This window comes from Stegostoma tigrinum, chromosome 20, assembly GCF_030684315.1.
Source record: "Stegostoma tigrinum isolate sSteTig4 chromosome 20, sSteTig4.hap1, whole genome shotgun sequence".
NCBI classification, from domain to species: domain Eukaryota; kingdom Metazoa; phylum Chordata; class Chondrichthyes; order Orectolobiformes; family Stegostomatidae; genus Stegostoma; species Stegostoma tigrinum.
This window is the reverse complement of record NC_081373.1, coordinates 13278046-13305688: the sequence shown is the minus strand read 5'-3', so window position 1 is coordinate 13305688 and position 27643 is coordinate 13278046. Positions and strand designations below refer to the sequence as shown.

Genomic DNA, 27643 nt, shown 5'->3' with positions numbered 1-27643 from the left:
CCATTGCCATTCTTCACTGGCAAAAAAAACTTCTGCTTTCAGAAACGAACCACGGTGCTGTCATCTGCTGTTTGTAAGAGAGTTCCAAACTTCCTCCATCTGCTTTGAATCTTTTGTTAACTCTTTCTTCTTCAATTTTCGGATTTATCTCTGATTGTATGATCAAGCTGTGAGATAAGGAGTCACACAGTGACCCCATTGATCTCATTTGGTACATTCAGCAGCTAGAACACCTGAATGCTCAGCTTGATCCCAAGGCATCAGCTGATTGGGTCATTAATCTGTGAAGATTGAGCTGTTACCTTCCTTGTTTGATCATCCTTTGGGGATGGTGCGTTCCTCCCACTTTCATCACGGAGCGGGGCGGGGGTGGGGGGGGTCAGGTCAGGTGATGTGCTGTGTCTGGAGTGACATTTGAACTCCATGACACCTCAACCTCAGGAGAAAGCTGCCACCGCTGAACCAGGATTGTGGCTCAGCTTAAGACTTGGTAAGTACCACTGTCACTCTCGGTAGCACCTTCCATCACTTTGTTCATGATTGAGAGAGGTGGCTGATCGGAATAGAACATAGAACAGTACAGCACAGAACAGGCCCTTCAGCCCACGATGTTGTGCTGACCATTGATCCTCATGTATGCACCCTCAAATTTCTGTGACCATATGCATGTCCAGCAGTCTCTTAAATGTCCCCAATGACCTTGCTTCCACAACTGCTGCCGGCAACGCATTCCATGCTCTCACAACTCTGTGTAAAGAACCCGCCTCTGACAACCCCTCTATACTTTCCTCCAACCAGCTTAAAACTATGACCCCTCGTGTTAGCCATTTCTGCCCTGGGAAATAGTCTCTGGCTATCGACTCTATCTATGCCCCTCATTATCTTGTATACCTCAATTAGGTCCCCTCTCCTCCTCCTCCCTTTTCTCCAGTGAAAAAAGTCCGAGCTCAGACAACCTCTCTTCATAAGATAAGCCCTCCAGTCCAGGCAGTATCCTGGTAAACCTCCTCTGAACCCTCTCCAAAGCATCCACATCTTTCCTATAATAGGGCGACCAAAACTGGACGCAGTATTCCAAGTGCGGTCTAACCAAAGTTTTATAGAGCTGCAAGAAAATCTCACAACTCTTAAACTCAGTCCCCCTGCCAATTAAAGCCAAAACACCATATGCTTTCTTAACAACCCTGTCCACTTGGGTGGCCATTTTAAGGGATCTATGTGTCTGCACACCAAGATCCCTCTGTTCCTCCACACTGCCAAGAATCCTATCCTTAATCCTGTACTCGGCTTTCAAATTCGACCTTCCAAAATGCATCACCTCGCATTTATCCAGGTTGAACTCCATCTGCCACCTCTCAGCCCATCTCTGCATCCTGTCAATGTCCCGCTGCAGCCTATACTGTCAACGACACCTCCAACCTTTGTGTCGTCTGCAAACTTGCTGACCCATCCTTCAATCCCCTCATCCAAGTCATTAATAAAAATTACAAACAGTAGAGGCCCAAGGACAGAACCCTGTGGAACACCACTCACCACTGACTCCCAGGCAGAATATTTTCCTTCTACTACCACTCGCTGTCTTCTGTTGGCCAGCCAATTCTGTATCCAGACAGCAAAGTTCCCCTGTATCCCATTCCTCCTGACCTTCTGAATGAGCCTACCATGGGGAACCTTATCAAATGCCTTACTGAAGTCCATATACACCACATCCACAGCTCGACCCTCATCAACTTTTCTAGCCACATCCTCAAAGAATTCGATAAGGTTTGTGAGGCATGACGTTCCCCCCTCAAAGCCGTGTTGACTGCATTTAATCAAGCCATGCTCTTCCAGATGGTCATAAATCCTATCCCTCAGAATCCTTTCTAACACCTTGCAGACGACAGCCGTGAGACTTACTGGTCTGTAATTGCCGGGGATTTCCCTATTTCCTTTCTTGAAGAGAGGAATTACATTTGCCTCTCTCCAGTCCTTAGGTACGACTCCAGTGGAGAGCGAGGATGCAAAGATCTTCGCAAGTAGCGAAGCAATTGCATTTCTCGTTTCCCAAAGCAGCCGAGGACAAATCTGGTCCGGGCCTGGCGACTTGTCAATCTTAATGTTTGACAAAATTTTCAGCACATCAGCTTCCTCTATCTCTATCCATTCCAGCATGCACACCTGCTCTTCAAAAGTTTCATTCACTACAAAGTTCGTTTCTTTGGTAAAGACAGAAGCAAAAAACTCATTTAGGGCTTCCCCTACCTCCTCAGACTCCACACACAAGTTCCCTATGCTATCCCTGATCGGCCCTACTCTTTTTCTTTGACCATTCTCTTATTCCTCACATAAGTGTAAAATGCCTTTGTGTTCTCCCTAATCAGTTCTGCCAAGCCTTTCTCGTACCCCCTCCTGGCTCTCCTCAGACCATTTTTGAGCTCCTTCCTCGCCTGCATGTAATCCTCTAGAGCTGAGCTTGACCCTAGCTTCCTCCACCTTATGTAAGCTACCTTCTTCCTTTTGAAGAGAAGCTCCACCGCTCTCGTCATCCAAGGTTCCTTTATTTTACCCCTTCTTGCCAGTCTCAGAGGGACATACTTATTCATCACTCGCAACAACTGTTCCTTAAACAGTCTCCACATGTCTATCGTGCCCTTACCATGGAACAATTGCTCCCAGTCCATGCTTCCTAACTCGTGTCTAATCGCGTCATAGTTTCCGCTTCCCCAATTAAATATCCTCCCATTTTGCCTAATCCTCTCCTTCTCCATAGCTATGTAGAATGTGAGGCAGTTATGGTAACTATCACCAAAATGCTCTCCCACCACAAGATCTGATACCTGCCCCGGCTCGTTTCCGACCACCGAGTCTAGAATGGCCTCGTCGGCCTGTCAACGTACTGAGTTAGGAAACCCTCCTGAACACACCTTACAAAAACAGCTCCATTCAAATCTTCTGCTCGAAGCAGGTTCCAATCAATATTAGGAAAGTTAAAGTCACCCATTACAACAACCCTACTGCGTGCACACTTTTCCAAAATCTGTCGACCTATGCTTTCTTCAATCTCCCTGCTGCTATTGGGCCTGTAGTAAAGCCCTAACGAGGTGACTACTCCCTTGCTGTTCCTAATTTCCACCCACACTGACTCAGTAGGCAGATCTTCCTCGACAATGGAAGCTTCTGTCGCTGTGATACCCTCTCTGATTAGTAGTGCTACACCCCCTCCTCTTTTATCCCCCCTCCCTATTCTTTTTAAATGTTCTAAACCCTGGAACATCCAGCAACCATTCCTGCCCCTGAGAAACCCATGTCTCTGTTATGGCCACAACATCATAGCACCAGCTCTATGTTCTATGTCCATGCTCTAAGTTCATCACTTTTATTCCTGATACTCCTTGCGTTAAAGCAAACACACTCCCTCGACCTCTTCATCTCTAATTGCCGTCGAGACATTAACCGCCTCAACCTCTCCACCCCTCTCACCCACTCCAACCTCTCCCCCGCAGAACGGGCAGCCCTCCGCTCCAACCCCAACCTCACCATCAAACCCGCAGACAAGGGTGGCACAGTGGTAGTATGGCACACTGACCTCTATGTCGCCAAGGCCAGACGCCAACTCTCTGACACCACCTCCTACCGCCCCCTCAATCATGACCCCACACCCAAGCACCAAACCATCATCTCCAACACCATTCATGACCTCATCACCTCAGGGGACCTCCCACCCACAGCCTCCAAACTCATTGTTCCCCAACCCCGCACGGCCTGTTTCTATCTCCTTCCCAAAATCCACAAACCTGCCTGCCCCTGTCGACCCATCGTCTCAGCCTGCTCCTGCCCCACCAAACTCATCTCCACCTGTCTGGACTCCATTTTCTCCCCTTTGGTCCAGGAACTCCCCACCTACGTCCGTGACACCACCCATGCCCTCCACTTCCTCCAGGACTTCCAATTCCCTGGCCCCCCCCAACACCTCATTTTCACCACGGACGTCCATTTCCCATACACCTGCATTCCGCATGCAGATGGTCTCAAGGCCCTCCGCTTCTTCCTGTCCCGCAGGCCCGACCAGTCCCCCTCCACCGACACCCTCATCCGCCTAGCCGAACTCGTCCTCACCCTCCACAACTTCTCTTTCGATTCCTCCCACTTCCTACAGACTAAGGGGGTGGCCATGGGCACCCGCATGGGCCCCAGCTATGCCTGCCTCTTTGTAGGTTACGTGGAACAGTCCCTCTTCCGCACCTACACAGGCCCCAAACCCCACCTCTTCCTCCCTTACATTGATGACTGTGTCGGTGCCGCCGCTTGCTCCCCAGAGGAGCTCAAACAGTTCATCCACTTCACCAACACCTTCCACCCCAACCTTCAGTTCACCTGGGCCATTTCCAGCACATCCTTCACCTTCCTGGATCTCTCAGTCTCCATCTCAGGCAGCCAGCTTGTAACTGATGTCCATTTCAAGCCCACCGACTCTCACAGCTACCTAGAATACACCTCCTCCCACCCACCCTCCTGCAAAAATTCCATCCCCTATTCCCAATTCCTCCGCCTCCCCCGCATCTGCTCCCACGATGAGGCATTCCACTCCCGCACATCCCAGATGTCCAAGTTCTTCAAGGACTGCAACTTTCCCCCCACAGTGGTCGAGAACGCCCTTGACCACGTCTCCCACATTTCCCGCAACACATCCCTCACACCCTGCCCCCGCCACAACCTCCCAAAGAGGATCCCCCTCGTTCTCACACCCCACCCCACCAACCTCCGGATACAACGCATCATCCTCCGACACTTCCGCCATCTACAATCCGACCCCACCACCCAAGACATTTTTCCATCCCCACCCCTGTCTGCTTTCCGGAGAGACCACTCTCTCCGTGGCTCCCTTGTTCACTCCACACTGCCCTCCAACCCCACCACACCCGGCACCTTCCCCTGCAACCGCAGGAAATGCTACACTTGCCCCACACCTCCTCCCTCACCCCTATCCCAGGCCCCAAGGTGACTTTCCACAATAAGCAGAGGTTCACCTGCACATCTGCCAATGTGGTATACTGCATCCACTGTACCCGGTGTGGCTTCCTCTACATTGGGGAAACCAAGCGGAGGCTTGGGGACTGCTTTGCAGAACACCTCCGCTCGGTTCGCAATAAACAACTGCACCTCCCAGTCGCAAACCATTTCCACTCCCCCTCCCATTCTTTAGATGACGTGCCCATCGTGGGCCTCCTGCAGTGCCACAATGATGCCACCTGAAGGTTGCAGGAACAGCAACTCATATTCCGCTTGGGAACCCTGCAGCCTAATGGTATCAATGTGGACTTCACCAACTTCAAAATCTCCCCCTCCCCCACCGCATCCCAAAACCAGCCCAGTTCGTCCCCTCCACCCACTGCATCACACAACCAGTCCACCTGTCTCTGCTTCCCTAACCTGTTCTTGCTCTCACCCATCCCTTCCTCCCACCCCAAGCCGCACCCCCAGCTACCTACTAACCTCATCCCACCTCCTCGACCTGTCCGTCTTCCCTGGACTGACCTATCCCCTCCCTACCTCCCCACCTGTACTCTCCTCTCCACCTATCTTCTTTTCTCTCCATCTTCGGTCCGCCTCCCCCTCTCTCCCTATTTATTCCAGTTCCCTCTCCCCGTCCCCCTCTCTGATGAAGGGTCTAGGCCCGAAACGTCAGCTTTTGTGCTCCTGAGATGCTGCTTGGCCTGCTGTGTTCATCCAGCCTCACATTTTATTATCTTGGATTCTCCAGCATCTGCAGTTCCCATTATCACTCATGCTTTAACCGATCCCTTGGTTCCTTCCCACCAGCTGGTCTACCTCTTGCTACTGCCTCACCTGCATCAACTCTCACCTCCGGTTTCCAGCTCAGGTTCCCACGCCCCTGCCATACTAGTTTAAGACCTCTCGAACTACTCGAGCATGGCAGGGGTGAAGCGGTGGCTGAGAGGTTTCTGAACGTTAGGGCCCAGGCAGCTGATAACATGACTGCCAAGACTTGGCCAGTGGAAGTCAAGGGCGTTCATAAGGACGATATTGGAAGAGTGCAGAGATCTGACAATTATAGGAGTTTACAGAGCATGGGAGGGGGAATGCAATGGCCTTACTTAAATTTTTGGTAGAGCCATGCTCCCCTGGCACTGACCCTCTGACAGTGCCCGCCCTGCCGGCACTGACCGATATCAGCCTGGGATTTCTGCTCGAGCCTTTGGAGGTCGAAGAGAATCTGCATCTTTACCTGAGGCAGCAGAAAGTAACAAATCCAGTTTTACTGATGCCAAGCCAGCAACAAAGGCTGTAAAGGAATGTGGAGGACAAAAGTGAGTGATCAGGAAGCTTGATGGTGTCTGATATGAGGAAGTAAGAAGTGATTCACTTGGAAAGAAAGGAAATGCAGAATATTTTTAAGCAATGAGCAACTAGAAAGTATTGGTATTTAGAGGAATGCAGGTGCCCTTGTTTTCAAATCACAGAAAAGTAACACCGATTCAGCAATCAGTTGGGTAAATGAATGGTATGTTGCTGTTTGCTGGCAGTTGATTAGAGTGTAAGGGAGTCTTGACACCACAGCACTGGACTCTAGTGAGATCATAGTTTCACTTTCCTTCCTTAAGAAGAGATCTTCTTGTCATTTGGACAAGTGAAACCAAACTTTTCTGGCCAGATTCTGAGGTTGAGGAGAGTTTGATCAGAAAAGGGTCTATCTTTGCTGGAAAAGCACAGCAAGTCAGACAGCATTCGAAGAGAAGGAAAGTTAACCTCTTGGGCTTCCAGCACCTGCAGTCCTTATTGTCTCCTATCTTTGGTGTCTGGAAGGATGACAGTTGAACTCATGGAATTAGTGGATACAGTGATCAAGCAAGGAAAACAGTGGAGGTGAATGAGCAGCCATTAAGACTTGGTTGAGTACTAAGCAGGCTTGAGGGGGTGAACATGATCATCAATGGGTATCGGCTCTGATCAGGTTCCAACACAGGGAACTGTGTGTGGGGTGGCGAGGAGACTACCGGAACTGAACATCGAATGCACGGTCAAGGGACCTGGTCCACTTGTAAGTGGTAACAGGATTAAACACTGACATATGGTTCATGAGACTTAATCTGTGAACGGATTACTGTCTTAAAACCAACTGTTTAGAGCTGTTGTCATTGGTCTGTATATGTCTTTTAATTGCAGCAATCGTTGTGAGATTCTCCGCTAGCAGGAGGGAAGAGTAGCTGGAGGCCATGCAAAAACACAGCCTGTTTAAGAGTTTAATGATCTTCCTATCTGGGCTGAATCTGTTCCATACAGGTCAGTGGGATATGGAGCGCTCAGCTCAACAAGTACACTGACCAGACTCAGGAAGATTGCATCTGTGCCAGTAACCAGTGTGTCTCACATTGTCTGTCTGTTTTATTCTCTTTCTATCTTTGTGGTCAGTTAGCTCAGTTGGCTGGATGGCTAGTTTGCAATGCAATTTTGCCAACAGCGTGGATACAGTTTCTACATCAGCTGAGGTTACCACAAAAAACTCTCTACTCAACCACTCCCTCAAGTTTAAGACACCAGTTATGTCTCCCGATTTTGAGACAATAGCCCTCTGATCAAGTAGAACATTCTGTTTTACTTTTTTCTCTCGCTCTCTTGCCACAATTCATGAACCAGGGAGGTTTTTAACAACAACCAACATAGCTGCATTGTTGCACAAGACAAGGACCAGCTTTTAAGTCTAGATATTTTTATTAAGTTCAAGCTTTATCTGCTATGGTGGGATTCGAATCCTTGTCCCTTTGGCACCTTAGGGAGGCAATGACACTGTGCTACATTGTAAACATACTTAATTGGTGGTGAGGGGGTCTTGTGACACTGTGTGGTAGTGACCCTTCCACTGAGCCAGAAGCTCCAGGTTCACCTCCCACCTGCCCCACTGATATGTCTGAACACATTAACTAAAATAACAAGCTCATTGCCAGCAAAACCTATTGAGGTATCGGGTGGCCGTGAAGATCCTGTATCAGTATGAATTTTTTCTTTTTCATAAGCCTGTGACCAGTTGGTGTTCCACTTGGACCAAATGTCAGCAGTTTGATTAGTAAATTTGCAGATGACCTGAAGATTGTTGGAGACGTGGATAGTCAGGAAGATTTAGAGGATGCTGCAGGATATAGATCAGCTGGAACGTTGGGTGGCGAAATGGCAGTTGGAGTTTATTCTGGATGAGTGTGAGGTGATGCAGTTTGGGCAAGGAATACAAGAAGGAAGTATACAGTACAAGGCAGGACACTTAGGAGCATTAATACGGTGATTTTGGGGTGCCAGTCCATAGTGGTAACACAAGTGGATAAGGTGGTAAAGAAAGCATACAGCATGCTTGCCTTCGTCGGTCAGGACACTGAGCGTAAAAGTTAGCAAGTAACATTGCAGTTGTATAAAACTTTGGAAGGTCGCATTTTGGAGCGTTGTTTGCAGTTCTGGTCACCATGCCATGGGAAGGATGTGGACGGCACAGCAGAGGTTTACCAGGATGTTGCCTGGATTGGAGTGTATTAGCTATAAGGACAAACTTGGATTGTTTTCACTGGAGCATCGGAGGCTGAGGGCAATCTGATAGAAGTTTGTAAAATTATGAAACACGTGGATAAGGTGAATAGTTGGGACTTCTTTGTCCTAAGGGTGGAAATGTCCAGTCCTAAGAGGCATAAAGGAGGTGTGTGAAGGGAATCCCTTGCACAGGGGGTGGTAGGTACCCAGACATGCTGCCGGGGTTAGGTGGTAGAAGCAGGTACAGGAGCAACGTTTTAAGAGGCACCCTGACAGACACAAGCCGGCAAGGAATAGAGGGATACAGACCAGGTACAGGCAGATGGGATTGGTTTAGAGTGGTATCGTGGTCAGCACGGACATGGTGGGCTGAAGGGCCTGTTCCTCTGCCATAGACTTCAATATTTTATGTATTAAGACAGGATGAGGTCATACAGTTGAAAAAGGAGATGAGAATTTCATAATGGAAGTGTACAGCTCTCATTAGAGAACATTCCACAAATGAGATTCATGCCAGGGATGTTTATTAACCCACTGGTCATCCTTTTTTGCTTGTGACCCCTCCCAGACATGACACTTTTATCCAATGACCACCGTGCTCTGGAACCAGCCCTACCAGAGAGCCCCAGTCAGAAGATGATGGATAAGAGGGCAAAGGTCATCGAGGAGCTGCTGCAGACAGAGGCTGATTACATTAAGGACCTGGAGATGTGTGTGCACAAGGTGCTCATCCCCCTCCAAAACAAACAGGTGAGAGGCCGAGAGAGGCAAGGTGGTCCCCGTGCAAGTGACAGGGCCAGTGAAATTGGTCCGCTCGCTCTCACTTTATTAATAAACTTGATTGACACTTCCTCATTCAATGGGAACAGTGCCCTGGATGAGTGCAGCTCCAACAGCACTCAAGAAACTCAACACCGTCCAAGATTAAATTTGATTGGCCCCACATCCATCAATTCAGCATTCACTCCCGATGCACCAAGGCTCCTTGGACAGCAACCTCAAAACCCATGGTCTCTACCACCTAAAGGAAACGAGTGCTCACTGCTCTGACAGCACTCCCTTGGCACTGGCCCTCCCTCAGACACTCAGCCTATACTGTACTGAGAGAATCAACAAGGATTAACTTCTCACTGTTTGTAATTGCAGCAAGTTTACTGTCTTAATGTGAAACCATTAGCCATTGCACCAGGATGAGATGTGGAGGGGCCTCTGCGCTCTGGGGTGTACAGTACCAAGTGTGGGGCACAAATGAGGGGTGGGTAATAAAGCTCGTGGAAGGGTGAATTGGAATTAATGATATTTCCCCCTCCTCTCAGTTACAGCAGGTCGACTGTGAGGCTCTCTTCGGAAACATTCAGACGGTTATAGAGGTTTCCAAGCGGCTGCTGATGGAGCTGGAGGGTACTGACAGTATAGGTACGGTTACAAAATAAGGAAACAGAGCTGTGATGCTGCAAATCTGAAATAGAAATAGAAATGGCTGGAAAAAAGACTCAGCAGGTGTGGCTGCATCTGTGGGCTCAGAAACAGTGAATGGTTGGGGCCCACAGCCCCTTCTGCAGAAGGTCGAATAATCCCCCTGCCCCCCTCTTCCACCTTCCCGTAGGAGTAGGCCATTCAGCCTGTCAAACCCGCTAGTATCCGCAAGATGATGGCTGCTCTCATTGTAATCTTCCTTGCCTACTCTTAATAACATTTTATCTTCCTTTGCCTTAAATATATTCGAGCACTCTGCTTCCACCACCTTTTCAGGGAGAAAGTTTCAAAGACTGTCAGTTCTCGAGAAATTTGTTCAACTAATTTTAAATCAGCGAGGCCTTATTTTTAACAGTGACCCCAGTTTTGGATTCTCCCAGAAGGTGAAACATCCTGTCCAAATCCACCCTGCCAAAGAGCCCCTCAGAATCATATAAATTTCAATCAAGTTGCCTCTTTCTTTTCTAAACTCCAGTGGATACAAGCCTGTCCAACATTCCCGCATAAGACAATCTGCCCATTCCAGGTATTAATCAGGTAAATGTTCTCTGAACTGTAAATCGAAGCTCTGCAGTCTCTCATCATTTGGAGAATACGCTTTTCTTCTTCTTGCCAAAAAGGATGATTTCAGATTTTTCTGCATTATATTCCATTTTGCCAGATTTTTTTTTGCCACAACCTTAATCTGTCTGTGTCCCTTTGCAGCCTCCTTTATGTCCTCATCACAATTTACTTTCCTCCCTATCTTAATATCATCAGCAAATTTTATCAACAATCCCTATGCCCCAGACCATAATAAATAGGAGCAGAAATTAGGCCATTTGGCCCATCAAGTGTGCTCCATCATTCAGTCATGGCTGATAAGTTCCTCAACCCCATTGCCCTGCTTTCTCCCTGTCACCCTTGATAATCCAGAACCTATCTATCTCAGTCTTAAATGTCATTTATACAAAACATGAACAGTTGGGGTCCCACTATTGATCTCTGTAGCACACCACCCATTACATCTTGCCCACCCTCTGACTGGCATACAGTCAGTAATCTTCTCTCCATGTCTGTCTGCCACCCCCACCCCCACATCAGCTTTTATCTTCTGGTGATAACCTTTGATGCCACACTTTAGATAAGCGGAAGGCTTTGGATAAATACAGCACATCCTCCAGGTCTCCTTTACCCACAGAATATATTATTTACTCAGAACTCCTAATAGAGTGGGCAATCATTTAACCTCCTCTAGGTGGCACGGTGGCTCAGTGGTCAGCACAGCTGCCTCACTGCTCCAGGGAACTGTGATCGAGGCCAGCCTTGGGCGACTGTCTGTGTGGAGTTTGCATGTTCTCCCTTTGTCTGCGTGTGCTTCCTCTCATGGCCCAAAGATGGGATAGGCCATATGGTTCACCCATGGAAATGGGGGGGCTATGGGGAGAGGTACAGGGTGGCTTGAGTGGAATGCCCTTGGGCAGTTGGTGTGGACTCGATGGGCTGAATGGCCTGCTTCTGCATTGTAGGGATTCTATGATTCCTGCATTTTGTGGTGGATGAACAGCATCCTCAATGTGTCTGTCACTTCAGCAATATCTGATTTGCCTCACCATGTTTACAAGCCTCACCTACTGTGTTTTGAAGTGCTCCCTACTGAGGGTCTTTTAATTCACTAATGAATATTAGGGAAATGGACAGTGTGTCTAATCAATCGAGTGAAGAATTGCTTTTGCATTTTCTCACCTTTGTGTAGGCCATGTGTTCCTGTCCTTCAGGAATGAGCTTGAGGATATGTACAACATTTACTGTCAAAACCATGAGGAGGCCATCGCTCTCCTGGAGATATATGAGAAGGACAAAGAGATTCAGGGGCATATGAACGCGTGCCTGGATCACCTACGGTAAGACGAGAGCAAACGGTGGCTCACAGTGAACTGCAAGGAAAGTTGGCATGTTTCTACAGGGCTCCTGACGTGTCTTCATGCATTTCAGCTGCCTTCCAGTCCCCAAATCCCTTTTAAAACTGCAGTTACTGATTATGTGGGTAAACAGAGGAAAGACATCACACCTATCACCACCTCAGGACATCCAGAAGCACTTCACGGCTGACAAAGTACTCTTAAGATGTCGTCACTGTGGTGTAGGAAATGCTGCAGTCAATTTACAAATAGTGCCCTGAGATCCACTTGAGAGAGCCTTATTTTCATGTCTCATGGACCTGTGCATTGACAGTCTTAGCCTGGGTTTTATACCCAAAATGCTTTGGACTGCAGCCCTCTGACCGTCTGAGGTGAGAGAGACAAAGGTGAGGAAGTGGTTGTGACCTGAGCAAGCGTTCAACCCCTCTGAGTGCAGACTGCGCCCCTCCCCCCTTAACTCCACGCAGTGCGACTCCCAGCCACGTTGTCTGTCACCTCAGGCAGGAGTGTTCAACCATGGGTTGATGGCATTCCAGGGCGGTTTCACAATAAAAATCCCCAACATCCCCAAGTGTTGTACAGCTGATGGAGTGGCCTCCCTCTCTCTGAGGGGGGAGAGCGCAACAGCTGGCCTGTGCACAGCAAGATCCCAGGAAGACCACCGGAACAATGATCGAGTAACCCGTGCAGTTTTCTAAATCCTGTTGGCCAAGGGGTAAATTTTGGCCGGGAATAGCTTCCTGCGCCTCTTCCTACTATTGATGGTGGATCTTGTACCTCCTTCTGAGAGAGGAGAGACAGGGCCTTGCCTTGGCATTTTACCTTAAAAGATGGCACCTCCCAACAGTGTTGCACTCCGGTCGGCGTTCTGTCAGCCCTGCGCTGAGTGGGGCAGCCCTACAGGTTTCCATTGGTTCCAATGTCAAACTTACATCTACATACTGTGGCAGATAGTGTTAAGGAGTGACTTAATTTAGATTTTAGGATTGTAAAAGTACTTGTCAGGATTGGTAGAGAGAAATTTTTTTTTTCTGGTAGGAGAACGTTTGGCCAATGGAGGATAACCTGTTTTTTAAAGAAAGGTTCACACTGGTCAAGAGTGAATTGAGGAAACACTTGTTCGTGCTAAGGATGATAGAAGTGTAACACCGCACTGTACAAAGCAACAGACATTTGGCAGTCAGTCCACCATTTTAAATGAGACCAATGGATTTTCTTTTGTTACTTCTTGAAGGTATTCACAGAGTGAGGATCTGGATCTGCCATTATCTCATTGAATGGCAGCTCAGGCTTTAGGGGCTGAAAAGCCTCCTCTGACTCCCTAGATATTGTCAGATCAGTAGAAGGTTCTCCTTCCTCTGACACTGACACTGACAATCCTACAGCTGTCGCAACTTAATGGGATTGTCTCAGTCCTTGCAGCGAATTCCGCCTTCAAAGCCAATTTTCATGATGCTTGAAACATCTATCCCACCTTGAGTCTGTTTTTCTGAAACAAAACATTCACGGGATGTGGGCATCACCGACTGGGCCAGCATTATTGTCCATCCCTAATTGCCCTGCGAAGGTGGTGGTGAGCTGCTGCCTTGGCTTTCACCAGCCCTTGGAGTATTCGGGACACCCACAGTGCCCTTAAGGAGGGAATTCCAGGATTTTTAACCCAGTGACAGTGAAGGAATGGCTGATATATTTCCAAGTCAGGATGGTGAGTGGCTCCGAGGAGAACCTGAAAGTGTTCCCATATATCTGCTCCATTGGCCTTCTCTGTGGTAATGATTGTGGATTAGGAAGGTGATCTCTAAGGGGCCTTGATGAGACACTGTGGGTAATGGAGAGGGTGTTGTGTCAGTGTCTGGCTCTTTGCTGCTTGTGGGGATTGCTGTGTGGAGCCTACTGATATTTTCTCCCAGTAACTTGCTCTTTTTCCCCCTGCTCCTCTGCCAGGGCAATTTATCGTCAGTGGTAAGTCTGACCCTGCGACCTTCCACCTTCACAACCCCCTGCTTGTGCTAACTATGGCCGACAGCATCTGCATTCCTGTTCTAAGGCGTAGAGCTGGCTGAACACAGCAGTGCAAGCAGCCTCTTAGGAGCAGGAAAGCTGCTTGGCCTGCTGTGTTCATGCAGCTCCATACCTTGTAATCTCGGATTGTCCAGCATCTGCAGTTCCTATTATCTCTGCATTCCTGTTCTTCCTGTTTTTGAATGTGTGGGTTTGTGCGAAGGACTGGGAAAGGTTAAAAACCAGAAGAACTGCGGATGCTGTAAATCAGGAACAAACATGCTTGCTGGAAAAGCTCAGCAGGTCTGACATCATCTGTGGAGGAGAAGACCGAGTTAACGTTTCAGGTCCGATGACCCTTTCTCAGAACAGCTGAGGAAGGGTGACCAGACCCGAAACGTTAACTCTGTTTTCTCCTGCACAGATGATGCCAGACCTTCTGAGCTTTTCCAGCAGTTTTGTTTTTGTTCCTGATTGGGAAGAGTTGTTGGAAAGAGCAAGGATAACAGTTGGACAGGCTGGAGGGGGCAATTGCTTGGTTGGGGGATGGAGTTTGTTGATGTAGGACTAAGGCAAGGCATCGAGGGAGTCGGAGAGGATGAGGTCGGGGTATATGGAGGAGGCTACGTTGAACAGCAGGATAGTGGCTCCCCCATAGTACAAAAATCCAAGTGTGCTTGTTGCAGTGAGATAACACAGTGCCTCTTTCAGGAGAGAGGACTGACTGAGAAGAATGAAGTGCAAAGTACAGCAACACCATGAGATGCTAATCCTGGTGAGAAGATATGGTGTTGAACTGCAGAGAGAGAGAGAGAGAGAGAGAGAGAGAGAGATGAGGTTGGGGGGTGTTCAGTGGGTGTTGCAGGTATGGGGTGGGGTTAGGGCCAAATGCAGAGAAGGTCCAGAGGTTGGGAGGAGTCGTCAGGGCAGGGGACAAAGGGAGAGAGTGGAGAGGGGGTTTGGGACAGGGATCAGAGGGTGTGGGTTTAGAGGGGCTTGGGGCAGTGGGAGTGGTGGGGTAGGGGAGGGCAGGGGGCAGGATGTATGATGTTATTACAGTCTGTGCTCTTGGCTCTCACTCTCAGCTTTGCCCCTTTTAACGAAGTGCAGCCAGCATGGTGTGATTGCAGCTGAACATGTGACCATTTATCACCGACAAGCCACCGTCAGATCCTCCCTGTGCCTGGCAGCTCATGTCTATTTGTTGAATGCACTGCAGCCTTTATCCCCCAGTCCTCTCCACTTTCACTATTCCCTTTTTGAACACTGATTGTATTAAACTCATTAACCTGCTGCTGTATTTAGCCCATGTGTGATTTTACTATTGATCTAATAATGCTAACCTGTCTGGCTGGATTTAATCCAAGCGACACTGCATTGTGCTCAGTAATACAACATACACTCATTGCCACCTTTGTCTGACATTCCTCTTACCCCTGACTCCGAAAAGAGAATGGAAGTTCCTCCTGAGAACATGGTATTAGAGTAAAGCTCCCTCCACACTGTCCCCTCTCATTAAACATTCCCAGGGTGGGTACACCACAGGATTACATATAAAGTTCCCTGTGTTGCATTGTCAACCCCAATCCATATTTGAGTTGGACTAATGGGAGCAGCATTAGGCCATTCGGCCCGTCAACCCGAGTTCTACCCTTCAATATGGGATCGTGCCTGACCATCCATCTTTTTCAGGCTGGGTTTTTCCTGTGTCTCATTTCCCTGCCCAGTCACCTAGGGCTGATTGTAGCTGCTGCTCTCTGCCGACATCTTGGTGCTAAGTGAAAACTCTGCAGTTTCAAGGTGAACCAAAACATCCAGAAGGCCATTTGGTCCACATGTGCTGGTTCTTTGAAAGAGCTCTCCCATTAGTCCCACCTCCCAACTCTTTCCTCTTATTAATTTTCTTTTATTTTTCAGTTATTTATCCCTTTTTGATATTACCAAATAAATGAGCTTCAGCTACTCTTTCAGACAGTGTGCTCCAGATTACAGAAAAACCAATATTTCACTTGTTTCTCCCTTCCTGTTCTTTGAGAAATCTGCCTTCAATCTGTGACCCTTGTGTCACTAGAGACTAAGTAAATCAAATTAAACTGTCAGACCAGCCTTCCGAGTTTGAACAACTCGAATAAAATCTTCCTGTCAATCTTCTGTGCCCCAAGGAGGACCATCCCAGCCTCTCCTGCCTCTGCATTTACTGAGATCCCTCTCCCTGAACCTGTCCTGGTGAATCACCCTGACACTGTCTCCAAGACCCAGGCATCTTTCCTGGAGGCAAGCAGCATGTGATTCTTTTCAAAATGTAATTCTTTGTTTGTTTCCCTTGCGAACCAGGGGCAAAACAAATTACATCAACCTGGGTTCATTTCTCATTAAGCCAGTGCAGCGAGTTATGAGGTACCCGCTGCTTCTGATGGAGCTGCTGAACGCTACCCCAGAGACACACCGAGACAAAAAGCCGCTAGGAGAAGCTGTACTTGCTGTGAAGGATCTCAACGTTAACATCAATGAGTACAAACGGCGCAAAGACCTAGGTGAGACTTGCCTGTCCCTTTTTCTTTAACACGTCTGTGTCTCTGTCCCATTTTCCTTCCACCTCATTCCTCTCCTCTCTTCCCACCCCACTTTGAGGTGGAATATAAGGTGTTGTTCCTCCAGTTGGTGTCTCCATATTCCCCTCAGGAGCCACCAGCCCAGTGGCATAAATGTGGAATTCACCAGTTTTAAAATCTTCGCACCCCACCACCCCTCACTCTCATCCCATGTCCAACCTTCCCACACATCATCACCTCCTTGATCTGACACAACCTGCCCATCTTCTTTCCCACTGATCATTCCCTACCTGCACTCACCTATCACCATCCCACCTACCTTCCCCAGCCCCTCACCAGTTCTATTAATTCCCAGCTCCCTTCCCCCTCCCCATTTTTTTGAAGAAGAGTCCCGACCCAAAACATCAGCTGTCCTGGCCTGCTGTATTCTTCTAGCTCCACACTGTGTGGTCTCTGCCTCCAGCACGTGCAGTTCTCGCTATCTCTTAGTGACCTAGATGGGTCGTCATTAGACTCTTCATTCTGGATATTTATCGAACTCAAATTCTACCATCTGCTGTGGCATGGTTCAAACGTGGGTCCCCAGAACATTACCTGGGTCTCTGGATTAACAGTCCACGATAATACCATTAGGCTGTTACCTCCCTGTGAACACACCCCCCACCCCCACCCCCAAAATCCCTTTGTGTTGCATCTTTCTGCAGTTTTTCTCCAGATAAATAGTTTTTTGGTTCTCCCTTTTATAATGAACAACTTCACATTTTCCAACATTATACGCTGTTTGCCAATATTTTTTTGGCCACTTATTTAACCTATTAATGTTTCTCGAAACTATTTGTGAAACCCCGTCATCACTTGCCTTTCCACCTATTTTTGTTTTGCCTATAAATTTGGTTACAGTACCTCCACACTTTAAACTGAGCGAGTAGTGACACTGTCACTTCTTCTGTTCCATGTTTGATGTTTGCATTCGCTTAATAAAACAAAAAGCAAGCCCTCAGTTTGAACGGACTTGAAGCAGTATGTGGATCGTCCAACTAGAGGAGGGACTATACTGGACCTTGTATTGGCTAATGAGCTTGGCCAGGTGACCTTTCAGTGGGGGAGCATTTTGGTCACAGTGATCACAACTCCTTTAGTTTTCAGATAGCTACAGACAAGGATAAGTCAGGCTCTTGCAGGAAGGTACTAAATAGGTGGTGGGCACATTATGTCAGTGTTGGGCAGGAGCTAGGAAGTGTTAACTAGAAGGAGCTGTTATCAGGCAAGTCCCCATTTGCCATGTGGGAACTGTTCTAATGACCTGCTGGGGACAGCCCAATACCGGCATGTTCCAGTAAGGAGGAATGTTGAGGATTGCAAGGTAAGGGACCCTTGAATAATGAGGGAGGTTGAGAATTTAGTTAAAAGGAGAAAAGAAGCGCGTGTATGGTTTAGGAGACTAACATTGGACAGGGCCCATGAGGAATATAAGGAAAACACGAAAGTACTCAAGCAGGGAATTAGGAGAGCAAGAAGGGGCCTTGACAGATTAGGCTCAAAAGAATCCCAAGGCATTCTTTAGATTAAAAACAAGAAGATAACTAGGGAGAAGGTAGGACCACTCGAAGATAAAGGAGGGAAATTTTTCAAGGGTTTTGAGAAGATTTGTAGCTCGGGTTGTTGATGTGGTTGTTGACTTGCTCGCTGAGTTGGTAAGTTCGTTGGCGAATGTTTTGTCACCATGCTAGGTAACGCTGCGTCGGTGTTCTGTCCTGCTTGCTGTTTACATGTTGTGGTTTGCTGAGGTGGAAAGCACCACTTACAGATTTGTTTCTTCGTGGCTGGTATGTGGGGTCCAGCTCAGTATGTTTGTTCATGGAGTTCCGGCTTGAGCGCCAGGCCTCCAGGAATTCTCGTGTGTGTCTTTGCTTGTCTTGTCCTCAGATGGGTACGTTGTTCCAGTCAAGTTGATGTCCCTGTTTGTCCATGTGTATTAAAACGAGTGATAATTGGTCACCCCACCATACATTCTATCAACACCACACTATCTCTGCATCTGGAACAATCCTCATCTCAAGTTCTCAAACTAAGTGCCTGTGACTCTCGCATGCCAGTGATTGAATTAATTCAAACTGCATTTCAGCTGGCTACCAATGGGCCTGTGTCACAGCCTGATCTGGGCTAGAGTGTTAGCAGCTCGATTTAACCAGTCCTGCAAACCGTCTGAGATCTCTGCACTCCTCCCACTTCTCAACTCCTGAGCATTTGCAATTTGTTGGCTCCAGTGCCTTCAGCTGCCAAGGTGATTAACTCTGAAATTCCCAACATACACCTTCCGCCTGGGTTGGTCTGTCTGTCTCTCTCCGAGCCTGTTCAAAATGCTGCTTAAAACGCACACCTTTGCTTTGGCAGCTTTTTCCACTCAAAAGGACCGCAGCAGTTCAAGGCCAGCTGCCTCACCACAAGGGCAGTTAGGGATGAGCAATAAATGCTGGCTGAACCAGGAATGTCCATGTCTCATGTATGTTTTTTTTTAAAATGCGTCGGTCAAATTTTTAATTGATAACTGCTGTTATGAAGGACCTTGGAATTCTTTTTACCGAAATATTCTTCGAAAGAACCTTCTGTAACACCTTTCAGGACGCCTCTGATGTTCCCAAGTGCCTACACTCAATGAACACCCTTCTGAACTGTAATCCCAGAGGTTCAAACAACTTCTGAGTTGACAACCAACTTGCACACAGCAGCCCCTCTCAAAACAGAATTGTGATTGTGGCCAGGTCGTCGGCTTTCTGTTCAACAAGTTATTGATCGGGAGATAAATATTGGCTCAAAGCATTGAGGAAAACTACTCACCACCACCACCCCCTGCCACTCCTGTTTTTGATTGTGGCCTGGAGAAAGCAGACAGGCTGAGGATGTTGTGTAAGGGCAGGTTGCTGACTCCTTTCTTTCTCTGCAGTTCTGAAGTATCGGAAAGGGGACGAGGACTCGCTGATAGACAAGATCTCGAAACTGAGCATGCATTCCATCATAAAGAAATCCAACCGGGTTAGCAGCCACCTCAAACACCTGACAGGCCTCGCTCCCCAGGTAAGGAATCAGGCCACGCTGTCACCATCAAAGGTGAATTATTAACACGTCACCACGAAAGCTCCTCAATTCTTTTCTGGGTTTTAAACTTTTTTTGGAAAATAAATGTTGAAGGCACCTGATCAGAACTGGGGCTTATAGGCTCCAAATCCAAGCCAGGCTATCAACAGGTAGTGTCAGAGGCAGCTCTTCATTCTGAGGGTATTGGAAAACTGGAACGTTGTCCCAAAAAAAAGCTATTAGGCTGGGGTGCGCAAGCAAGGTGAGTAAATGAGGTTAAAATACTGTGACCTAATTCCACCCCAACCTTCAGTTCACCTGGGCCATCTCCAGCACATCCCTCACCTTCCTGGACCTCTCAGTCTCCATCTCAGGCAACCAGCTTGTAACTGATGTCCATTTCAAGCCCACCGACCTCCCACAGCTACCTAGAATACACCTCCTCCCACCCACCCTCCTGCAAAAATTCCATCCCCTATTCCCAATTCCTCCGCCTCCGCCGCATCTGCTCCCACGATAAGACATTCCACTCCCGCACATCCCAGATGTCCAAGTTCTTTAAGGACCGCAACTTTCCCCCCACGGTGATCGAGAACGCCCTTGACCGCGTCTCCCGCATTTCCCGCGACACATCCCTCACACCCCGCCCCCGCCACAACCGCCCCAAGAGGATCCCCCTCGTTCTCTCACACCACCCTACCAACCTTCGGATACAACGCATTATCCTCCGACACTTCCGCCATTTACAATCCGACCCCACCACCCAAGACATTTTTCCATCCCCTCCCCTGTCTGCTTTCCGGAGAGACCACTCTCTCCGTGACTCCCTTGTTCGCTCCACACTGCCCTCCAACCCCACCACACCCGGCACCTTCCCCTGCAACCGCAGGAAATGCTACACTTGTCCCCACACCTCCTCCCTCACCCCCATCCCAGGCCCCAAGATGACATTCCACATCAAGCAGAGGTTCACCTGCACATCTGCCAATGTGGTATACTGCATCCACTGTACCCGGTGCGGCATCCTCTACATTGGGGAAACCAAGCGGAGGCTTGGGGACCGCTTTGCAGAACACCTCCGCTCAGTTCGCAACAAACAACTGCACCTCCCAGTCGCAAACCATTTCCACTCCCCCTCCCATTCTCTTGATGACATGTCCATCATGGGCCTCCTGCACTGCCACAATGATGCCACCCGAAGGTTGCAGGAACAGCAACTCATATTCCGCCTGGGAACCCTGCAGCCATATGGTATCAATGTGGACTTCACCAGTTTCAAAATCTCCCCTTCCCCTACTGCATCCCAAAACCAGCCCAGTTCATCCCCTCCCCCCACTGCACCACACAACCAGCCCAGCTCTTCCCCCCCCCTACCCACTGCATCCCAAAACCAGTCCAACCTGTCTCTGCCTCCCTAACCGGTTCGTCCTCTCACCCATCCCTTCCTCCCACCCCAAGCCGCACCCCCAGCTACCTACTAACCTCATCCCACTTCCTTGACCTGTCCGTCTTCCCTGGAATGACCTATCCCCTCCCTACCTCCCCACCTACACTCTCTCCACCTATCTCCTTTACTCTCCATCTTCGGTCCGCCTCCCCCTCTCTCCCTATTTATTCCAGTTCCCTCCCCCCATCCCCCTCTCTGATGAAGGGTCTAGGCCCGAAACGTCAGCTTTTGTGCTCCTGGGATGCTGCTTGGCCTGCTGTGTTCATCCAGCCTCACATTTTATTATCTTGGAATCTCGAGCATCTGCAGTTCCCATTATCTCTAATTAAATGGCAGGGCAGGTTAATGAGGTTGAATGGCTTTCTCTGTTTCAAATGTGGACTGTCACTCAGACTATGGTGTGATGAAAGGTGCTTTTATATAAATTTTTGAAGTTTGATTTCAAGATAGTGGCATATGGGTGTTGGTTTCTTTTGTAAAGGGTTTTATTCTAAAAATACAAGATCAGTGTGTCCTTGAACAATGACCGAACCCACATATGTCAGAGAGGGTCTAGGCCCGAAACGTCAGCTTTTGTGCTACTGAGATGCTGCTTGGCCTGCTGTGTTCATCCAGCTCCACACTTTTTGTTATCTTGGATTCTCCAGCATCTGCAGTTCCCATTATCTCTATGTCAGAGAGCTGATGTGTTAATAGAGAGAACTGTGACCTTTTATGACAAGTAAAGGAAATACATAAGTCCATTAAATTTGTGGTCAGCTCAGAAAAATCTAGGATAAGCACTTTATTTTAATTCAGTTCAGAAGCAGGCTTTTCATTTCAATTCACTGGAGCCTGCTCCATCATTCAGCAAGTCAGGAATGTGCTGGAATACTCCCCACTTGCCTGGATGGGTGCAGCTCCAACAACACTCAAGATGCTCAATGGCATTCAGGACAAAGCAGCCCTCTTTGTTGGTACCACATCCGCCACTTACAACAGACACTCCCTCCCCCATCAATGCTCAGTAACAGCAGTGTGTACCATCAATGAAACACACTAGAAATTCACCGAAGATCCTCAGCCAGCACCTTCCAAACCCACGACCACTTCCATCTAGAAGGACCAGGGCAGCAGATACGTGGGAACACCACCACCGTTAAGTTTCCCTCCTCCAAGTCACTCACCATTCTGACTTGGAAATATATCGTCATTCCCTCACTATCGCTGTGTCAAAATCCTGGAATTTCCTCCCTGTCAGCATTGTGGGTCAACCCACAGAAGTTCAAGAAGGCAGCTCACCCCTACCTTCTCAAGGGCAACCAGGGACAGGCAATAAATTCTGGCCTATCCAGTGGCACTCACATCAAACAAATGAGTGGAAAGGATCTTTCAGTATTTTTCAGTGAGTTGTGTGCTTAGAAATACATCTCCTCCAGCCTAGGCTCTCATTTCTCTCTAAGTAGAAAATGAACACTCTCTGGGATCAAGATTGAAGTATCCCTTCTCTTTCAGATTAAGGATGAGGCATTTGAGGAGGCAGAGAGGAGGTTTCAAGTGCAGGAGCGGCTCATTAAATCCTTCATCCGCGATCTCTCCCTCTATTTACAACACGTGCGGGTGAGTGAGTGTCACATGTTCTCGCTGGCACAGGGCTGTATCCACACAGTTGAGTCAGGGCACCCTTCACCTCTCTGTCTAGAGCTAAAGAAAGGGAAGGGGAAAATTTACCTCTGATACACTCTCAGGAAGTGCCTCTGGGTGGGTGGTAGTTTCATGAGGAGAGGTTTGGGTGTGGGGTGAGAAAGAGCAATGGAGAGGTGTTTAGCGGACTGATGGGGAAATGCTTGGGAGGCAGGTGAGGGTTTGGGAGGAGTCTGGGAAACGCACAGGGATTGATTGGGAGGAGTTTGGGGGACAGGCAGAAATTGGGGAGAAGTTTGAGGGAAGGATTGGGATTAATCGGGAAGACGTTTGGGAGATGGATTTGGATTAACGGAGAAGTAGGTGATTGTGGGACACATAGGGATTGACCAGGAGGTGTTTGGGATGCTGTCTCCACAGTCAAACAGCATAACATGAGATATTCATTGCCAGGGCTAATGGTTGAAGAAGGTGCAGTTGGGGGTGAGGCAGCTGGAGTCTTGGGTTGATTTGAATCCAATGTGATCTGCTCCTTATGGAGCTGTGGAGACTGAGACAGGCTTAGATCCTATTACCAGCTCCTCCCCACCCCCACCAAAACCCCTGACCGGGTCTGTGGGGCATATTGTGTCACTGCACGCTTACTCTCAGTAAATTTGGATCAGAGACTAACTGACAGGTGTTTGTTTTTCTCTGCAATAGGAGTCTGTGTCAGTGAAGGTCCTGGTAGCTATGAGTACCCTGGACATATATGGGGAGAAGAATCACCCAGACCTGGAGAGCTTCCAGCGAGCGCATCGATTCATCAGTGACAACCTCTTCACCAACTTTGTAAGTCTGGGTCCCGAGTGTTTGCAACTGTTCAGTAAGGGATTGTGAGTCAGCCTTTATTATCTGTTGTGTAAACAGGGAGGAGCTGTTTCCACCAACAGCCATACTGCTAATCGGAGGTCACCGATTTGTGAAAATTGGCAGAAGGACCACAGAGAGGATGAACTGTTATTAAATTCACAGTGAGTTGCGATCTGGAATACGCTGACTGAAAGGGCAGCAGTGAAGAAGATTCAGTAATTTTCCAAAGGGAATTAGATAATTTTTTTTAATAAAAAATTCCATTCATGAGTTGGGGTAGTCGCTCGCAGGGCCAGTGAGTAAAGGTCAAAAAGGATAAGGTACAGGGCAAAGGGGTGAAAGCATCAGAGTGGGATTAGCCAGACTGCCCTTCTGAAGAGCTAGCACAGAAACAGTGGACACAACAGCCTGCTGTGTGATTCTCAATTGCGTAAGGGGTGAATTGCAGCATCTTTATCCCAATAATTGCCCCCTCCCAGGTGACTAGATGCTGATTCTGCAGCAGTGATGTCCATATTCAGAGATGTTGGGCCAAGAGTTTTTGCAGCTGCGCTCTCTTTCTTCTCGCTGTCCTCGGAAGATACCAGCCTGGAGCTGCACTGCAGTTCCACAGACGCTGTTGTCTTGTTCCTGCCCTCATCAGTCCATCCTGAGGTGCTGCTCGTGGCTGAATCTGTCTCTGCTCCAACCAGACCAAGTTGTTTACTGAGTGAATTCGGTGAGGACCCTACCCCTCCTGAGCCCAGAGCGATTTGATCCTCCCCTGACCCCCGCCCCCGCCTCCTCTTTCTTCCCCATCCCCACCCAAGGTCACTGCGCTCTGAGACCTGCGACCTTCCAGATCTGCATGGTTCACCGAGCTCCCCTTGAGTGAGCTGTAACCTAATTCAATGTGCCCCGAGTTCCTACTGCATTGATACAGCACCTGTATGATCCCAAAACTCCAGAGGTGTTTGCAGCAGTGTAACCGGACAGACAATCAATGCCATACTAACACCTGAAGGACGTGTTACAGCAGTTAAACAAAAATGAGAAATTTTGAGGAGTGGGGCTGCAGGGAGTTCAGGGCTCAGACAGCTGATGTGCTGCAGTAAACTGATACTGGGGCAAGCGAATCAGGAAGGGAGCAGCTTGGAAATCTCTCTGGGCTGCAGAAAGGAAGGGCTTTGCAACCAAACCCGAGGACTTTAATCCCCTTGATTGTTTTCCCCCCAACAGAAAGAGCGGACTGAGACCCTCGTCATCGCCCCCTTGAACCAGCTCCTGGGGATGTGTGCGGGGCCCCACAAGCTGATCATCAAACGCTTCGACAAGTTGCTGGACTACAACAATTGCAAGGAGCGAGCCGAGAAACTAAAAGACAAGAAGGTGCTGGATGAGCTACAGGCAGCCAAGAGCAACTACGAGGCTCTCAACGCCCAGCTCCTCGACGAGCTGCCAAAGTTCCACAAGAGTGCCGAACAACTCTTCATCAACTGCATGCAAGGGTTTGCTGAGGCCCACCAGGAGTTTGTGGGCCTGACGCTGAATGAGCTTCAGCCGTTGTCACAGGTAAAAGCAGCGAGGGTGAAGTAGCAGGAACCCAGCGATGAAATCTGCTCGCTATTGAGAATGCAGTTGTTGAGAGTGCTGTTGTGTGCGAATGTTGTCTAATCTCCTCTGTGTTTTGTGGTGGATTGCACGAATGCAGAGGTTAGGCAAGTGGGTACAAAGGCTGAGGAGGATTTAATGGGGGCTTTGAACTTCTGTATAGAGTGGAACGAGCAGACAAGCCCCACGTCAGGAGGGGTTTAGATTGCACCCATCTCCAAAAAAGAGCTTGTGTGGTTGGAAAACATTGCCTCTGTGTGTCTCTCTCTTTACAGACACTGCCAGAACCGCTGAATTTCTCTGGCACTTTCTGCTTTTCGTGTAGCAAGTTTCTTGGGTGTGTCCAGGGTGGTTTGTTGCAATGCTATGTTCCAGGCACAACAAGAGGCCAAATTGTATTGGAGATGAAACAAAATGTCAGACATCCTCAGCATTTGTGGAAGGGCTGGAGGGAAGAGAGAATTAATCAATCAGATTGGCAATATCTCTTTGTTATAAGAAATAGTACAACAGGGTGTAATGTGGTCCCCGTTGAAAATTGATCATAGTGATTTTGTCAACGGGGGAAACAAATAGTCGTGGAGCGTCGGAGGCCAAGGGCTCACCTTTATGGAAGTTTATAAAAACATGAGGGGAATGGGTAGGGTGAATAGTCAAGGTCTCTTCCCCAGGGTGGGGGAGTCCAGAACTAGAGGGCTTTGGTTTTTGAGGTGAGAACGAAAAGGTTTAAAAGGGATCTGAGGGGCAACTTTTTCATGCAGAGGGTGGTGCGTGTATGGAATGGGCTGCCAGAGGAAGTGGTGGAGGCTGGTACAATTCCAACATTTAAAAGGCATCTGGATGGGTACATGAATAGGAAGGGTTTGGATGGATATGGGCCAAATGCTGGCAAATGGGACTAGATTAATCTAAGATGTCTGGTCAGCATGGACAAGTTGGACCAAAGGGTCTGTTTCTGTGCAGTACAGCTCTACGACTGTAAATGGTGATTGTGTTGAGTTTCAGTTTACAATAGATGAAGGTACTGAACCCGAATGGGGTTACAGTAACAGTAATGTGAGGAAGCTAACTATAAGGAAGAACATGATGGCAGTGAAAAGTGACAAATCGCCCAAGAACAGGTTGTTTCCCTCTGAGGATTTTAAGGGAAATTTGCGAGAACTTTAATTTTCCCACAGCTTCACAAAGAGGGAGCCATTCCTGTCGATCGGAAAATTGTTGGATGTCATTCTGCTATTTGAGAAAGGTGAGAGAGAGAGAGAGAGAGATGGACATCAAGATATTATAGACCAACCACCCAGTGAAAATCCTATACATGATGAAAATATAAAATTAAGACTGGCATGACTGACAACAACATGGAGAGACAAACCGAATTAAAGCTTCATGCCAGTGATCTTAGAGCAAGGGAGAAAAGGGATCAGCTTTTAAGTAGGTCACACGGGAAACTAAGGAAAAAGAGCAAGTGGGGAAAGTCTGGGTGGAGAAACGGAGCAATGATGGTGTACGGAGAAAAGGTAGAGGTGACAGAAAAGTAAAGAACCAAATGATAGGTTGAGAGGAGCAGCGAATGGCAGAATAGTTTTTAATTTTAAATTGATTTATTATTATCATGTACTGAGATATAGTGAAAAATATTGTTCTGCGTGCAATTCAGACAAATCATACCTTACATAAGTACATCATGGTAATAGAACAAAATGCAGAAGGTAGCGTTAAAGCTACAGAGAAGATACAGATAAAAATCAACTTTAATATACAAGAGGTCCATTCGTCAGTGCAATTAAAAGCAGGGAAGTTGTTGTTTCCGGAGTTCGAAAGTTCTCCAGACCTGTAAGTAGATTTAAGAGAACATTCTTAGTAATCCTGGCAGACTTACAATTGAGATTTAAAAGAGCAGAACGATTATAAAAGACAAGGAGATAATCTACTGGGGACAACTTGGAGTTACTGCTCTCTGGCGCTTTCTTGGAACATCTACCATCAGAAAGTAGAAACAAGATTAAATCCAAAACATGAACTTGGTGTTGAGACCAGAAAAGATGTAAAATACCTCGTTGAAAGATGAGGTCTTGTTCTTTTGTCTGATGTTCATATTTGTGATAGAATCTCTAGAATTAAGAGTAGGCCATTTGGCCCCTCAAGCCTGCTGTGCCATTTGATGGGATCATGACTGATCTGATTGTGGCCTCAGCCCTACTTTCCTGTCATTTGGAACATGGCAGGGGACTGAAGACAGATCAGCGCAAGAACACGGGGGAGGATTAAAAATAAATTATAAGGAAATCCTTTGAAATGAACAAGGTCCATGATTAAGGATTGAGTAGCCTATGAGAGAGTGAGCCAGCAGAAATTGGCTGAGAGTCACTGATTCTAATTTAATTTTTTTTTGAGTAATGGCTAAAGTAGAGGGACGGAGAATATCTGTGAATGTTATTTATCTGAATTTCAAGAAGGCATTGGATAAAATCCCTTGTCAGACCAAGAGCTAAGGGTGAAGCTCATGGAACTAAAGGCACACTGTTGATAATGTTATTGAACAACTGGAGACAAAGAGCAGGGAGGTACAATGAGCTGGTGCCTTAACTAGCAGGGTGAGTCTAGTAGTTTCC

At 47.9% G+C, this 27643-nt stretch overlaps 1 protein-coding gene across 5 annotated transcripts in view; it reads left to right on the top strand.

Annotated features, from left to right (window-relative positions):
- dnmbp (dynamin binding protein) overlaps positions 1–27643 on the top strand; it is a 102660-nt gene that overhangs the window by 65450 nt on the left and 9567 nt on the right. For all 5 annotated transcript variants that reach the window (XM_048550758.2, XM_059653011.1, XM_048550760.2 and 2 more), the window contains exons 5-13: positions 9083–9264; positions 9831–9930; positions 11726–11873; positions 13836–13853; positions 16227–16426; positions 19389–19519; positions 22461–22565; positions 23292–23420; positions 24660–24992. In XM_048550758.2, the coding sequence (XP_048406715.1) occupies positions 9083–9264; positions 9831–9930; positions 11726–11873; positions 13836–13853; positions 16227–16426; positions 19389–19519; positions 22461–22565; positions 23292–23420; positions 24660–24992 (1346 nt within the window). The remainder of the gene's footprint in view (positions 1–9082; positions 9265–9830; positions 9931–11725; positions 11874–13835; positions 13854–16226; positions 16427–19388; positions 19520–22460; positions 22566–23291; positions 23421–24659; positions 24993–27643) is intronic.